The following is a 16,432-nucleotide window of genomic DNA, read 5'->3' as shown; positions in this document are numbered from 1 at the left end:
AACACATTTTTGTTTTATACATTTCGGGGACTCGTCATGTATAAATGTTGATTTAAAGAGGAAAAGTAATTTAATATGACCTTAAAGATTGTATTTGTTGTCATAGCTGAATTTTTGTAGTTTACATGAGATTCAGGGACGTGCCCAAACTTTTTTGGCTGCGATGCAACGACTTGGTGCTGACACATTACCAGTTAATTCAAGAAGGATAGAGACATCTCTCGAGTTATTTGTCAACAGACAACTCTGTAAGTCTGTCGTTGTGAGGCCTGTTCTTTCGTGGCTGACGCAATAACAGAGCTGCCATGTCAGACACGGCATGTTTATTATTGTTGCCATGGAAACAAAGGATGCTATGTCAAAGAATGCTGCATAAGGATGATAACTGCTACTGAGAGCTGCCGTACTGTTGCTGTATGTGCTGCTGTGATAAAAACGTCATGTAAATTATACGTGGACACGTTAGCTCGCCTGTAAACATATTCTCTTCCTCAGCTATGATACGCCCATTTGGGGGGTGGAGTAGCAGAGACAATCCGTCCCATGATACCCCGCCAGAACTGGACGTCATCCTTTATTAACGTTTTGATTGAGAGCCCCCTAGTGGTGGAATGTACATACTGTGCATTAAAAAAATGTATTACTCCTTGACAGCCAACTTAGCTAACTTTCAAAGTGCTCTTGCCCAGGTGCAAAAAATGATGGTAACCATGCTGTTTAGAGAAGTACACACACACGCGCAAATGCACGCGCACACACACACCTACACACACACTATATGTGCTATGCAAGGCTAAGGGCCATCCAGTAATTCTTTTGTTTGATGACACATTTTCCTAATGGCCACACTCAGCCCTGCCCTGCGATAATCAAAGGTGAGTAATGACACTGCAGAGTGGCACCTAACAGAAGAGGAGATGGTTGAAAATCACAGTGGAAGTTGAGAGCGGAAGAGAGACATGCTGTGTGACTACAAACAGATGGGTCCATTTGAGGAAAATAGCCATAATCTGCCCTCCTCTGCTCGTCACACATCCCTTCATGTGTTACCACTGTCATATTCCTGCTTAATGTCCAGTCTGTTCTTTAAACAGTCCCTGCGTTTGTGTGTCAAAAAAGAAATACTGTGTAAATCCTTGAGGAGATGTTCTGGTTCACACTCGGTTATTGAGAGACATGCTGCTCACACACACACACAAAATACACAAACCTGTGGACATGCATTGATGGAAAGATGTCAGAGTCGGGTTGCTTCACGGGGAGCACTCCTGAGCTGTTGGAGGTCTGGTGCCTTGCTCAAGGGCACATCAACAGTGCAGATACTTTAACCTGCACATGTTCAGCAGAAATGACATCCCACTCCAAAGGGACATCTTACTGCATCTCTCAGGGACAGAGAGATGTTCCTTAATCAATTAAAACATTAAATACCTCTGGAAGGTTCAGGGTCTCCTCCTGCACCATCACAGGAGCTATCATAATCACACATCATGAACCCTCATTTGACACTGTAGGGAGAATTAAGTTAATCTCCCTGCATGTCTGAGCTTCTTATCAAATTCACAAAGGGAGAGGCAAGCCAGCCATCAGCGGAAATTCACATCTGTCTCTTTTATGCACACATTAATTCATTTAGTCAGGCTTATGACTATTGAAGGTTTAAACGTTAAATCAACCTTCAGTGTGAGCTTTGCATTCGGGCTCAGCTAGACTCTTTCCCTCAGCTGTTCTGCTCTTTGCCCACATTACCACTGACACTTTGCCAATTTGCCCTTTTCACCATATGCCCCAATTCATTCTCACTCATGCATGAATGACACCTCGATAACTGCACTCATTCACTTGGGACTGCAGCTTACTCCGAACATGGAAGTGTGAAAGCAATATGTCAACTGACAAACTAAATGAAATAAAGTTGATTTTGATTCTTAACTTTTATAACTTTATTTTCCACAAAACTTGTTTAATTGGCTCAAGAAAGAAACGTTTTGTGCAGGAACAGATCAGTGTGGTGGTTCTTACCTGGATGTTGTCGAAGGATGCTTTGTTAGTGACATCATAGAGAAGAAGGAGAGCTGACGAGACAGAGAGAAAAGAAAATTAAAATGCATAACATTGAAACTGCGAGCGCCCCGTGTCTCGGAGTTAACTCATTGCAGAGTCAGGTGTGGCTGATTGACTTTGATGAAGCCCAGGTCTGGGGAGCTTATCTATGTACTCTGGTTCTCCAGTGTTCTGTGCTGACTTACCTTCAGAGGTAGGAGGAGGTTCCAACTGTGTTTTCTCCTAAGTCTGTGTGTGCATAAACACAAACAAACAATTTTCCCTGTTGGGAGTCTAATTTTCTGAATTTTTGCTCTAGAACCATTGGAGGGGGGGGATTCGATGCCTTGCTCAAGGGCACCCCAGCAGTGCTCAGAAAGTGGTCTGGCACCGCTTCAGCTACCAGACATATTTGCAGATGTGGTCCGCACCGGGACTTGAACCGGCAACCCTCCAGTTCCCAGCCCAAGTCCCTACAGACTGAGCTAAAACATTCAATCATTTCACTGTTATTTTTATTTTAAGTCGAGCACAAAGCCAAAAGACACATTCACTCATGTTAAATCATGTTAAATCTGTTTAATGTACACATATTCACTTTTATAATACAATACAGTGATTGGTCGGCCATCATTTCATGCAGTATTAAATAAATGATCCCAAAACAGTTTCTTGCTCATAAATGGGACACTCTTTAGTTTGAATCTGTATTACTTCCACCTGCACAAGGCTGCAATACAATAATATGTGTGTTTTAGCACAACTTGAGGGTGTGCTGTATAAAAACAGTCATTACACCTACGAAGGTAATTGTAGCTCATTATCTCTGCTGGATCAAACTTGACTTGGAAGAATAAGCCTAAGGTAATTATCTCCACAGCACCTCTCCTCCTCCTACTGCATGTAATCCCAGCAGCCACCTTCATCTTACTTACTTCTCATCCACATGCATAATCATTCACTGTCTGAGTACACCACCATTTCCCCCTTCTCTTCAAGGCCAATCAGTCCTTCAGCCATGCCCGCGTTCTTAACCAATCTTCATCCTCTTTTTGTTTATTCAAGCCAGGCGAGTCCATGAAGGATAGTTAATGTGTTGTAATCACCGTGAGCAAGGCCCGACTAATTGCCTCTCGCGCGTGTGAGCCTGTGTTTATCAGCAAACAGAAGGTAAAGAAAAAATCAAGCCGTTGCTTTCCTTCACCCTCACCTAATCCAATTAGCCAAAAGCACAAGACAGTGGATAGAGAGAGCCAGAAAACTTTCTCACAACAGGAGAGACGCAGAGTTAAGAGTCACTGAGTTTCAGTGGTTGCAAAATTGAATAAACAAAAAAACAAAACAAGAAGAGCTAAAGGGAGGAGTAAGACACAGAATCCCTAACAGGAATGTGTTCGATATTGCCAAGTGATCCATTAAGAGCACAACCATCCATCATCTCTCTGCATCGATACTCATCGGCTGGTCTTGGCCGCTCTCCCTTCCTTTGAATTTAAGACACTTGAGTGATGAGCAACAAATGCAAATGGATTTAGTACATCAATGCTCCGATGGGGATTTATCATTGTCCACTAATAAATGTGGATTTTGTTGTGATCCTCAAAACAGAGAGTCCATAAGTACTTTACAAACACACACAGCATTCACACATGAATTTCTTAGATCATATTACCAAACTAAAACCAAAATATATGTTCCTTTTTATTAACCGCCCACATGATTTAAATGTAGGTAGCTCCACAAATACAGCAACTAGCCTGTTTACACAATTACACTAAACTGTAAACAATATGCATCATCTGCTGGAGGTTTTTCCCTCCACACATTGATGCTCTTGCACACCATAAGTTGTCAAACAATGACTAGAAATGCGAGTTTACCCAGCAGAGCCTGCGTGAAGGTGTGTGGGAAATATTTCCTATAAGATCAATGCATTCATCACAGATGGGTGTTTTTTCTAACAAAGGAAAGATGTCCATCAATAAAACAAAATGGAACATATTAGATGGGAGGAGAAGTAATAAGTATTTTCATCAACATAAGGTCATTACACCCTAAGCTGCCATAATATTTCCACCCATCTATGACCACAACACACTACAGCTTCCGATTACGAGCCATAGTGTGCTACTGTTTTGGGTTGTGATATCTGACTGATGAGTGTTTTTGAAAGGCTCACTGCTGCCCTGCAACTGTTGGGAAAAAGGAGAGCGAGCTTCTGAATTTTTCTTCCACCGCTCCCTCTTTTCCATTTTCTCACATTATTCATGGAATAGTTCCAGAGGCAAGTGTCATTTCTACCATTTCTTCCTCGAAACATAGCCATGGGACCCCACTTCAAGGCTTCCTTTTTTGAAACTCTTGGATAAATGACTGCAGGCAATAACTTCATTTAAATGATGGCATCTGTATACCGTCCCTGTGCCTGCATGGGTACTCCGGCTTCCTCCCACAGTCCAAAGACATGCATGCTCGTTCTGTTCATTGGTGACTCTTGATTGCCCTTAGGTGTGAACGTAACTGTTTGTATTTCCGCCCTGTGATTGAATGGCGAACAGTGGAGGGAGTACCCTGACTCTCGCCTGATGACACCTGATAGACACAGCTGTTAAGACATCTGGACTCAGACAGCATCCTCTCTCCTGTTCTCAACAGATTGAATGAGCTTTATTAAAACGTCAGTTACAGACGGACAACACAGAGGACCAGGTCTGAACCTCCCTGGATCATATTGTGAACTGTTGCATTGACAGGTAATTCTAGGTAACTGGACAGTCGTACGCAAAGTCTCTCCTGTGCACACTCCCTGACTCAGAAGACAAGTGTACACACTTACCAAGTAACATAAACCAACTTTAATGAAACTTTTTAGCTGAGCATGTGTTAAGAAGAATGTGTGTGTGTGTGTGTGTGTGTGTGTGTGTGGCTGTGGCTGTTTTCCACAGCACCTGTTCATTTAGGAAGGCCCGAGGCTGCTGTCTACTTGATGTGCTGGCTCGAGATCCAACTTCATCACATGGACACACTCAGGGACGAGCACACACACAAGATTAGCTCATAGCGCTACCATTTCCTCGAGGCAAGCTAATTCTCTTTCTCACACACAGCCACAGACACACAGACACCTGAAAAGCAGCTGCCACGTGAGAGATTTTTCTAAACAGTCTGAGAGTTCTCAGCTGCCCTAACAGTCGTGACAAACTTTGACTTTGGGAAAAAACGGCGAGTTTATGCAACCCATGGAATGAGAGCAGACACATTACATACGTCCACTCTCCGTTCAGAGAACCAAGATATTCTTGAGAGGTCGGTCGATAAACAAATAAAATAATTAGAAGTCATTTCTGCTCTCTGAGTGATCTGTAGATGGTATTTAGCCGGTCAAAGATGTTAGTCTGTAGAGACTGCACACATTTCTTCATTTAAAAACTTTTTTTTTGTGCAATAAAAATCATTAAGTTAAACAGGTCATATGTGGAGGAAATTAAAGTATAAGTTAAATTATTTATAATCGAACAAGCTGAACCTGACAAACAGGTGAATCTTACCGTTAGCATCACGGTAGTAAGCGTGTGTGACACTCCGGAAACGTTCCTGTCCAGCAGTGTCCCAAATCTATAAAGCCAGAAGAAGAGGATATCTTTAACATGATCTGTATTGAAAATAATCAACATGTTGAACATCTCTGTGAGGATTTCTGAAAAGAGCAAGCGTTGTTATGGGTTTACATTTGTTCACACTTTATAAAAAAATCAGATATTGTTGAACTTTTTCATTTTTTTAAAACTGATTATTTTTCTCTGTTTGCTAAAAAAGAAATAAACATCCTGGCTCAGACTGCAGATATTTGGGCCGATTTGAGGTCCGATTCCTCCTTCCCAACAATCGCGGGGACGCTCCCGACTCAATGCTGCTAGGGAGGAAATATCTGCCCAGATTTTCTTGTGTAGTGTGAGTGGCATAAAGATCCAATCTTAACATCCCCGATCTGTGTGTGATGCTGCCTGAATCCAAACGAGTGTGAGCCAGGCTGAAGACATTAAAGCCACATTGGGATCTAATTTATTATGCATTTATAATCTTACAATTCTGAGTCAAAGTTCAAAAGTACACACATGCCTGCAACTTTCAAAAACCATTCAGAAATATTCATACAACGATCCATTAACGAAGCAAAGGATTAAAAACAGCGTTGAGTAATCGAGTTTGAAAACTCATTAGATAGTATCTCTGCTGATTTTCAACGATTCATCCGCGTGGCTGTCTGTCTCTTGCTGATAATTTCCAAGCTTGCTAATCTGATGTAAAGTCTGCTATTCCCAGTAGTGCCTTCACTCAGGCAGAGCAGCAGACTAATTGACTGATAGAGATTAACAAAGGCCTCATTAGTTCATCGCTTGGGCTTCTTTGCTGTTCCATGACAGACAATACAAATTAATGGGAGGTATTTACAACATGGAAAACTATTTCAGTGTTTTTTTTTTCATTTAAAGGAACATACACATTGGCAAAGAAATTAGACTCAACAGGGAAAGTGTAGATTGTTGTTCTTACCTGCAGTTTCACCTTCACCGCATCAATGCCCATTACTTTATTCTGAAAGACAAAAAAAGACATAAGATGAACAAACCCCAAAAAAGAGACTTTCTTCAAGTGAACAACACGCCTTTTAGAAAACACTTCAAAAGTAGAATAAACAATGACACGCACGACTGCAGAGCAGAGATGTTGCTTTCTTAAAGAAATAGGGAAAGTGAGTTCATTGGTCTTTAATTAGACTTGTGTTTCATGACCGGTGTCTTCCATAAAGGTTTGGCCTGGGACTAAAGGTCTGTTTTATCACTGTGATGAGTAAACTGAACGATCTATGGCTCCACGCCTGTGAGGTTTTGGCAGCAGTGACATTTATCAGGGCTTGCCTGTCTTTATGTGTCAGTCCTGTCAGACTGGCGACCTGTCCAGGACGGACCCCGCCTCTTTCCCAATGACAGTTTGGAACTCTTTAGAGGACATGTGTATAAAGGATGAAAAGGGAGACTGAGAAATCAAGTGTGCCATGCAGGGTGGCCTGAGGGATCAGGAAAAAAAAAAAAGAAGAAAAAATCAATTCAAATGATTACATTTCTTTTATGTCAATGACATCATCTTCCTGCTTATTCAACATGCCCACTAAGTGCACAACAGGTTAAAGTTCAGGAAACAAAAACCATTTTATTTATTGTTATCAGCACCTTGTGGGTATTAAACAGCCCAATACAGAAAATTAATCAGAAGTGTATTTTTGTATCATGCATTACTATGCAGTTTGTTTTCTGAAATAAAGAAGCTTTTCCTTTTAGGTTGGCCCACTTGTTACATCCTTAAAAATAAACTTGAGACACTTTAATAAGGACCTGTGAAAATCAATGCGAAAAGGTCTTGTGTCATATTTTCTCTGCTGTTAGCGGATAAGCTTGGCAGCAGAAAAATGGAATATTTTAGAACAGGCACTGACAGGCAATTTTCTTGGTGTGCTGTGCAGTCTAGACACCTGCACTTCACCACACACACGCACATACACACATGCATAGACACTCACAAATACATACACACACACACACACAAACTAGAAAAGAACTCCATATTCTTTGAGAACAGAGAAAAAACATGTGACATGGCTGAGCTATTGACAAACAGCTATTGAGATTCTGCAGCAGGCTTAGGAATCAGACCACGCTATCTGTCAGTCATCCTGCCAGAATGACCCTATGTATGAAGAATCAGGATTATAAGAAGTCCTCGAAATCAAAAACAAGAACAAAACTCTTCTACAGATTGCATGATTGATGGAAACATTTGACTTAAATTACTTGTTGCCATTGTTACATGTAAAACAGACAAAGAATTACAATTAATACATTGGCTGATAATACCAAATATCTGTGGGATCCCCCACCTTCTACCAATAAGAAACTAAATCAGCATTCATTGTGTTCAGCCTCTGTACAATAATATAATGGAAGCAATATTCCAAAAACAGGACAACATCCTTAAAAAAACTTTGTTTTCCATTTTCAGTTAATCAGCTGAAAACTTTATCAATTAAACAAAATATTGATCATCAAGATATCAGAAAAGTTTAAAGTAAATGTTAAATCATACTTTCTTAAAATAAAGCTAAAAAGTGATTTGTGCTACAAAAAAAAAAAAATCATTCACACAATTTGGAAAGATTACAGCACCTGCACTTATTTCGTCTCACATTGATTCCACTCCGAGTGAATAAATCAGACATGCTATCCATGATTGTTTTCTCATTACATTAGTTTCTTTTCAGTGTTGTTGTCTTATTACACAGGTGCTGAGAAGAACAGGAGCTGCATGTCGATGCACTAGTTGATCGAGCATCACAGCATTTGAGGGACGACTTTGCTTGTGTGAGCCTCGAACTAATATTCTTATGAGACGAGTTGCAATTTCCACCCACATGTTTTGTTGTTGAAGAATGACGGTTATTTCGATTGTCATATGCCGTCGTTTAAAACATTTTGAACTGAAAACCAAATCACAGCTTGGAAGAACAACTTGTCTCTGATTTCTTGTGAAGACCATTTGATTTTCAGTTGACCCTTATAGCAACAGCAGACTTTGTTAGTGTGAAGCGTCTAACAAGGGATGGAAACAGGATTTTTCTTTGAATTGACAATATGTCGAATAGAGTTCAAGTAGCATTGGCCTTGAAACAGCTGCAAGCAGAACAAACTCTTTTTTTTCGCAGTATGTTATTGGGTTTGTCAAAGCTTTGAGCTCCCCTTCTCATAGTTTGAATCAATCAAATACTGCTTTGCTCTTGTCCTTGGGTTCCACTCATCAATAACAACGATGAACGTATTTGGTGTGGTTGAAAAGTTAAGGTCTCAGTAAGAACCATATTTACAAGGCCTCTGTGAGGCTGTTACATACACTGTACATTCAAGGTTTTAAATGTGGTTGAGACTTTTTTTTTTTTTAAACAAAACAATCATGGATTTTTTTGCTGTTGGAGAGCGTTGCAGTTATGCTGGAAAACAATTCAATCGTAAGAAAACTTCACAAGGTCAGGTTCATTGTGTTCATAACACCACTCTTATTATTATGAACTATCATTCAAAAGTCTGACCAGATTACCTGATACTTCTGATACCAAAATAAACAATAACCAGCAGTACATGTGATAATTTGATCAGTTGTTATACAATTGTCAGCCAGCCAATTTCTTTTGAATATTATGACATCTTAATATAATAAGCAAAGTAAAATACATTTAATAAATAAATAAATAAAATATGTGATTTAAAAATCACTGTCATACCTGATATTACTATCAACATTCATATATTGGATCAGTGTTAGTTCAGTCTGTGAGGATTTGGATTGGTCACCAGAGGGTCGCTGGCTCATGTCTGGAAATTGGTCCGTCAGCTGGAGAGGTGCCAGTTGAGCACTGCCGAGGTGCCCTTGAGCAAGGCACTAAACCTAAACAGCCCAGGAGCGTTCACTGGGGGCAGCCCCCTCACGCTGACAGCTCTCCATAAGTTCATGTGCATAGGATCCTGTTTGTGCATGTGTGTGTATGTGTGTGTGCGGAACGGTCTCTCGCTGTAACACGGGATGCAAAAGTAAGCAAATAAAGCAGCGGACACTGCAGTACAACACTATGATAAGAATATCTGCCTTTACATCAAGGCTACTTATTTTACAATGACAACACTAAGTGGTACTTGTAACGGAATGAGTAGGTTGTTCTTTATGCTTACGTAACAGAGGGGAGTATGGATTATCTTATACGATGATGAGGACGGGACTAGAACCACAGAGTGGTAACGGAACATGCTTTTTGTATTGATGCAAATAATCAGGCCCTCACAAACAACAAGGATGGGATTCGAACCGATGCGTGCAGAGCACAATGGGTTAGCAGTCCATCGCCTTAATCCCTCGGCCACCTCGCCCAGGATGTCCCATCTTAAAAGATGGTGAAGCCGGCTAATCAGAAGACGATGATCATGTTGAATCTAACCCATGTTGCTGCATGGCCAGGTTTACAGTGGAAATAGCTCAAATGGCTCGCTTAGCATGTGAGAGTGGGATCCATGCCCACAATATCCACAAGACTTTCCTTTAAACATTAAGTTTAGGTCATACAAAGTGAAAATGTTGTGGTTCAAAGATGTTGTTCTCCATGCAAACAAAGTGGAATATGGATTATCTTACAATACGAGGATGGGAGTGGAACCACACTGAGCGGTTCTTGTAACAGAATGAATATGTTGTTCTGTATGCTTGCAGATATTTCCTCCTGGAAAGTGTGAAAAGCTCTTTGTCTTTACCAGTACAAAAAAAAATCCTCTGCCTTTTGTTTTCAGCTCCTGTTAATTGCACTCACCCCCAGGTTCTATCTACCTGCCAGGAGGCAACACACAACTGGCAGTTTACTCTATTAGAAAAGCTCTAACTATAAACAAACACCCACATGTGTTCCCCTTGCATGTCCGAAAAAAGCTCTCTGATGTCATGAGAATTAATCATTTCAGTTTGCTTGTGCGTCAAGTTTTCACAAGAACAACAAAAGGTCAAGACAAGAGTCAAACCTAGAAAGGTGCAACCAGAGATGGGCACAGGAACTACAGAAGGAACTCATTTGACAATGATGAATGTGGTAAAAACAGGCAGCAATAAAACAAGAAAGTTATTTCCTTTCACTGGCCTTGAGTTCAAATAAAGCACAAAGCATGAACATTCATTCTGGAACCTTTTTCAAAGAAAGTGCTCCTGTCAAAGACTGCAGCGGCAGAAATGCACGTGGCTCCGAGTCTGCAAAACGCTGTCATGTGATTACCGGCATCTTTCCGACACTGAGGTCTTTATTTCTCTAAGCAGCTGCCTGCTGCAATTGGAGACAAGACTGATGGCCGCCATTGACTGTAAATGTTAATAAAGGTTAAATTAACACACAGTAATGAAAGTCTGAGAGCTGGAGCTGAGGTGGGGTTTAAACCTCTTCACGAATCCTGACATTGCGCTCAACTGTCAATCATGCCAGCGACGCGTCTAACTCTGAATCACACGTATCATTCATAAAATCAACATTCGCACAGTGTGAGGACAACAACTAATCATAGACAAACTAAAGGACAAACACTTTTGCATCAGCTTCATTTTTCAAGTTGTGTTCATGTTGTCGTTTGATGGTAGAATAGTGTTTGTAGCAGATGGGTAAAGTGTCTGACTGCAGTCAACAACGAGCTTAGACAACACACAGGTGGTACTTTTCTGTTGGTCATGAACAGAGTTTACAATATACAGTCAATTCATCCATGTTCTCATTGGTAGCATATACATTCATGCAACACTGTACTGTAGGACAATCCCATATCTGAACAAGTGAGCTCTCCAACAGAATGCCAAGCTCATCCTCACTGGATGTTTTTGCTTCCAGGCATCATATAAAGCTTTCTGGCTCCGAGCATTAGAATAGACTTAACAGAACCCTGTTTTACAGCAGGCGGACTGTAATGCTCCTACAGTTTATAAACCATTCAAACCTTGCCCAGACTTAATCCTAACAATAGGCTGCAAATCGTATTGAAGCATATCACACTCGTTGAATTAATCCGACTTGGTTAAAACTTTGGCTTAAATCCTTGTGTTATCTTGAGTTTTTAGAGAAAACATTTTGCAGACTCTTGTTTGAGTACAAGCAAGTCGAGCTGTGTGCGATTGGAGTATTTTGTGAAGCCGAGAAGGGCAGACTGCTGGATGAATAGTAGCTGTGTATCTGTCACTGCAGGGGGCTCTGGAGGCCCTTTGGCAGCAGACCCCATGCTGGAAGTCCTGTTTCAGCCTAACGACAGGCTGAGATCTGGAGCTGAGGAGGGTCTCTGGACACACAATTACAATGACTCATTTATCAATCATGCCAGCTGAGTGCCTAACTATGTATAACATATTGTTCATAAAATCAAAACTGATACATTCTAAAAAAGATTCTCCACTCTGTACAGTGTGTGCACATGTGGACAATAACTAAACTAGGCTGTTAATTTATGCTGTAGAAACAGACTTATTTTTGTTTGTATGTGACTTCCACACTCGACAAACTGCAGGATTTCCCATTTCAGCATTGGCTTCATTTTTCAAGGCCGGAGGCTGCTGTTTTCTGGAGACAGAGTGAGAGTAAATTAATTTCATATCTCAGTACGTGCCTCTACTTATTAGAAAATACAGTTTGGATTATTGTGATACCTGAGCACTTACTGATAATGGAATATTGAAAGGGTGCGAAGTGAAGATAAAGATTAAAAACCTGAAGATGTGAGTGTTCGTGTCGATGTGGAAGATGTAAACAATAGAAAGCCAGAAAATGAAAATGGCGTCTTGGGCATCAGAAAATCTTTCTGTATGTGCAGCCATGCGGTTCATTGCTTTCCTGCTTACTGAGTGTGCGCGTGTGCCTGCGTGTGCGTGTAAAGGCATTGCCTCCGCTAGACTCGGCACACGACATTTCCTCCCCACTCTCCAGCTTCAGTGTTGAGAGGCAGTGTTGCTTTGAGATAAGGCTGTAGCCAAACAGCATTACTTAGTCAGTCAACACACATGAACATACACAACTTGCATCACACAGCATGTGCTTGCTGGGATCTGGTGAAGCATTTATTTATTTTTTAAAACGTACCAGGAGTAGACGTAAAATTGGTTTTGAATTGAGCTTTCACGTTTCCAGGCCAGCCATCAGGGTTTTTAAATTCTATTAAATGAGTTCTCTTTTTAGTCAAACGCAACCATGTAAACTTTATTTCAGAGTTTCCTTTGTATTAATCAGGGATGATTGATGACTTTTCTGCTTGTGAGTGCAAATGTAGTTTCACTTAATGCATGTCTGTCTTCCCTGGGAGCTCCTGAGCTCCTCTGGGTTGTTGTTATGTTGCTGCAGGAGAAGGGGATCGAAACCAGCTGAGAGACGACCGACTAACACTGAGCAACAGCTGCCACGCCAATGTATGATGTCATTTTCAAGAAGCCCTACTCTATATACTATATGCATGTGTCAGTGCTGATGTGATTGCACTAGTATGCAAGTGTACAAGTATTTACATACAAAGAAAAATGCCTACTGTATATTATGCGACTACAAAGATGGATGGCAAATGGTGCAACGACAAAAAAACACAATAGATAACATAACCTGATATTGTGTTCATAGTGCCAACTCGTGTAAAATGAAAGACCACGGTAAAGCAATCACACCAAACTACTTTGTTTGTTTAGTCCATAACACATTTCTACTGACTCGGAATCATCACAACAGTGGCTTAGTTTCCATTCAGTGCAGCAGGAAAGCATTCTGCTGACTGAACTTGTTCCTCGACTGCGAGCAGAAATGTTACTTTAGAGACTGAATTCTCCGGTGTGGAATCAGGTAAAATAACCACAATCACTCCTGATTCCATCCAGGGTATAAACACATTATTACATGCGCTGTTCAAACACATAAAAAGGTGCTCCCTATTTGTGCTGGGTTGTCAATTACAAGACAACCTTACACATCCTGGTAAAGTGCAGTATTGAGTTGCATACAGTAGAAGGTAACCTTTATTTTCTTACGACCTTTATTAAGTGACACGATAGGTGAGCTGTCACAAAGTCAAAGTAATGTTCTTGTTCGGCTGAGCAGCAACACAGTTAAAAACTGAGAGCGCTGATGTTGGGTTCTTTATACACAGTTAAAAAGGCAAGCCAATCAATACATTATCTCACCTTACAAACATCCAAACATTTTGTCCATTTTTGGGGTAATTTTCAGGTTACTTGCAGTGTTTCAACACATTGTGACCATCTCTTCTTCATAGACGCCGTAAACAAGAGAATATAGCCAACACAGCAACTTCTAAAACAACGTTATGAGAGGAGAGAGAGGGAAACGACCAACTTTTGTCGGTGCATTATACATGTAGCTTGACCTGGTGCAAAATCAGTGCCAAGTTGAAATAACAAATACATTGGCAACATGTTTGTGCATTTTGTACAGAAGTCTGCATACAATTTTTGGTCATTAAAAAAAGAGAGAAAATTGCCCAAAACTGAACTTGTTGTGGTATTAACAAAGCCACAACAACCAAAGTTTAAAATTAATAACAGTATACATCTTTTTGGCATTTAATTAATTTCACAACTTCTAAATTTTTTTTGCAAATTTTATATTGAGGTGTTAAGAAACACACACAGCTCATTTATTCAGCATGTTTTACCCTTCCATAAACAGGTATGACTAATGTCTAATAAGTCTAACATGTCTAATAAGCAATTCACTGACTTGCAAGATGAGATGCAGGTTAAAGAATTCCTCCATGTACAGTGTAGACTTTCCCCTCAGTGTGGGAATTACTGCACGGTGTTCCATGTCTTGTAATGTAAAGGTGTCATACTGTCACTACAAATAAGTGCTGGTGAGGAATGGAGGTTTAATCGACTTTACGGCCTGTGTTAGTGTTGCCACAGCATGGCTCAGATTCAGGTTGTCAGAGAGCAAAGCTTCAAGAGGCAGACATTAAACAAGGGATGTATGGTGTATCAGGAAGGTTAACTTCAGTGAGTAAGGCATTCATTCGTTCCAGTTTCATCAGAAGAGGAAAAAAACACTTTTTAGGCAAAAAGATTGAGATTAAAGAGGCTCAGTCAACACTGCATGTGTTAAGACTATAATCCTATTGGTCAGTGTCTACAAGCCATATCTAATCCAGGGTTCCAGGGTTGCTTTTTATAGTTCTAACAAATTCTTAACTCTTCAAAATGTGATCCCTTCTTCTTGAGAAGAACAAGCCTTGCACATATACCATTTAGGTACAGTATGTCACAGTGTCAAGCTTCTCAACTGAGCCAAAAAAAAAAAAACAAGCTTTAAGTGACACAACCCGTCAGGAGACTATAGGTCAGGTTTTTTCCTTAATTCATTTATGTTAGTAATTTGCCATTTCCTGTTTCACTTTGTACATACCTTTGTCTGTGTCTTTCAGATCCTGCAGAATTATAATATGACCTTCATGTAAATAGCTGTAAATGTTTTTGCTAATTATATTCCGATAGGTCTAGATAGATTTTTCCACTGGTGTTTGTCAGGTTTTTATATGTATACATGTTGATGTGTATATTTATTGTTCTCTGAGTGCACTACAGATTTCTATTTCTATTTTCTACACAGAGTTATCTTGTTGCAATTATGACTATGAAACGAATGTTTAGTGCCTGATTGGTAAACAATGAATTTCAGCTGTGTGCAGCATTATTTTCATAGTTGAGATTCTGGTTCTAGGTGGATGAATCTGTGAGTGTGTGTTATGCTGATTTGGTTGTTTCTCTGCACTCCACACACTGAACTCAACTGTTAATCTGTCATGATGTGTCGTCATGTTTGGGGTCGCTCACATTTTCAAAATCTTTTAAGATTTAAACAGATCTTTGAGCGTGTGCCAGCCAGGCCTTAAAGATCCTGCTCCACATGTTTTCCTGCCCTGAACTCGCCCGCCTTGATTGCACTCACCTGTGTCTCGTTATCTCCTGATTGTTGGTGTATTTAATCCCCATGTGTTGTCCGTCATGTTTCATATGAGTCTGTCCCTTGTTTTAGCCTTTTTCTTCCAGTGAGCCTTCTAGTGTTTTTTTTTTTTAGCTTGCCTGCGTTCTCTTTTCAGACTTTTGCCCTCTGCTTTTGGATTTGTTAACTCCTCTGATTGCTTACCTGTGCATCTACCTTTTTTGTTTTAAAAGGTTTATTGCAGCTTATAGTCTCTTAAAGTTAGTGCTCTCTTGGGGTCGCCGGTGGCGCAGCGGCAGTGCGTGCGACCCCACGTATTGAGGCTCAGTCCTCACGCGCGGGCGGCCCGGGTTCACGTCCGGCCTGTGGCCCATTTCCCGCATGTCTCTCCCCACTCTCTCCCCCCTTTCCGACTCTATCCACCTTCCTCTCTCTATCATTAAAGGCAAAAAGGCCCAAAAACAAATCTTTAAAAAAGTTAGTGCTCTTGGATTTGGTTTTAGAATTGATTTGACATTGTTATTATTAATAAAATAGTTTGAAACTTGAAGAACTCTGCCAAGAAATGTGCAAGCCCCTAAGACCTAAAACATTCAGCTAGCAAAAGCAATTGCAGCCAGCCAAAAAGGAGAAACTTCCTTTTGTGAACCTCTTCCTATTGAAGTACCCATTGTAAAAAAAAAATTAAATTCATAAATCTGCCACCTTATTCAGCATAGAATGTGAAGATCCAGACCAATTCATCAGACAGCTGATAATATCAGCTCATCCATTACTATCAATATCGGCTAATTCGATCGCAGATATGCACCAACATTACTAAATTTATTCAGCAGTCAG

General features: G+C 40.5%; 1 protein-coding gene across 2 annotated transcripts in view; it reads right to left on the bottom strand.

Annotated features, from left to right (window-relative positions):
• LOC306817123 (ras-related protein Rab-26-like) overlaps nt 1-16,432 on the bottom strand; it is a 29,033-nt gene that overhangs the window by 8,387 nt on the left and 4,214 nt on the right. For both annotated transcript variants that reach the window (XM_079333739.1, XM_079333738.1), the window contains 3 exons: nt 6,598-6,639; nt 5,592-5,658; nt 2,023-2,075 (listed from right to left, as the gene is read on the bottom strand). In XM_079333739.1, coding sequence (XP_079189865.1) covers nt 2,023-2,075; nt 5,592-5,658; nt 6,598-6,639 — 162 coding nt within the window. The remainder of the gene's footprint in view (nt 1-2,022; nt 2,076-5,591; nt 5,659-6,597; nt 6,640-16,432) is intronic.

Source organism: Symphodus melops, assembly GCF_947650265.1.
Source record: "Symphodus melops genome assembly, chromosome: 21".
NCBI classification, from domain to species: domain Eukaryota; kingdom Metazoa; phylum Chordata; class Actinopteri; order Labriformes; family Labridae; genus Symphodus; species Symphodus melops.
The sequence above is the reverse complement of the archived record's forward strand: the minus strand, read 5'-3'. Positions and strand labels throughout refer to the sequence as shown.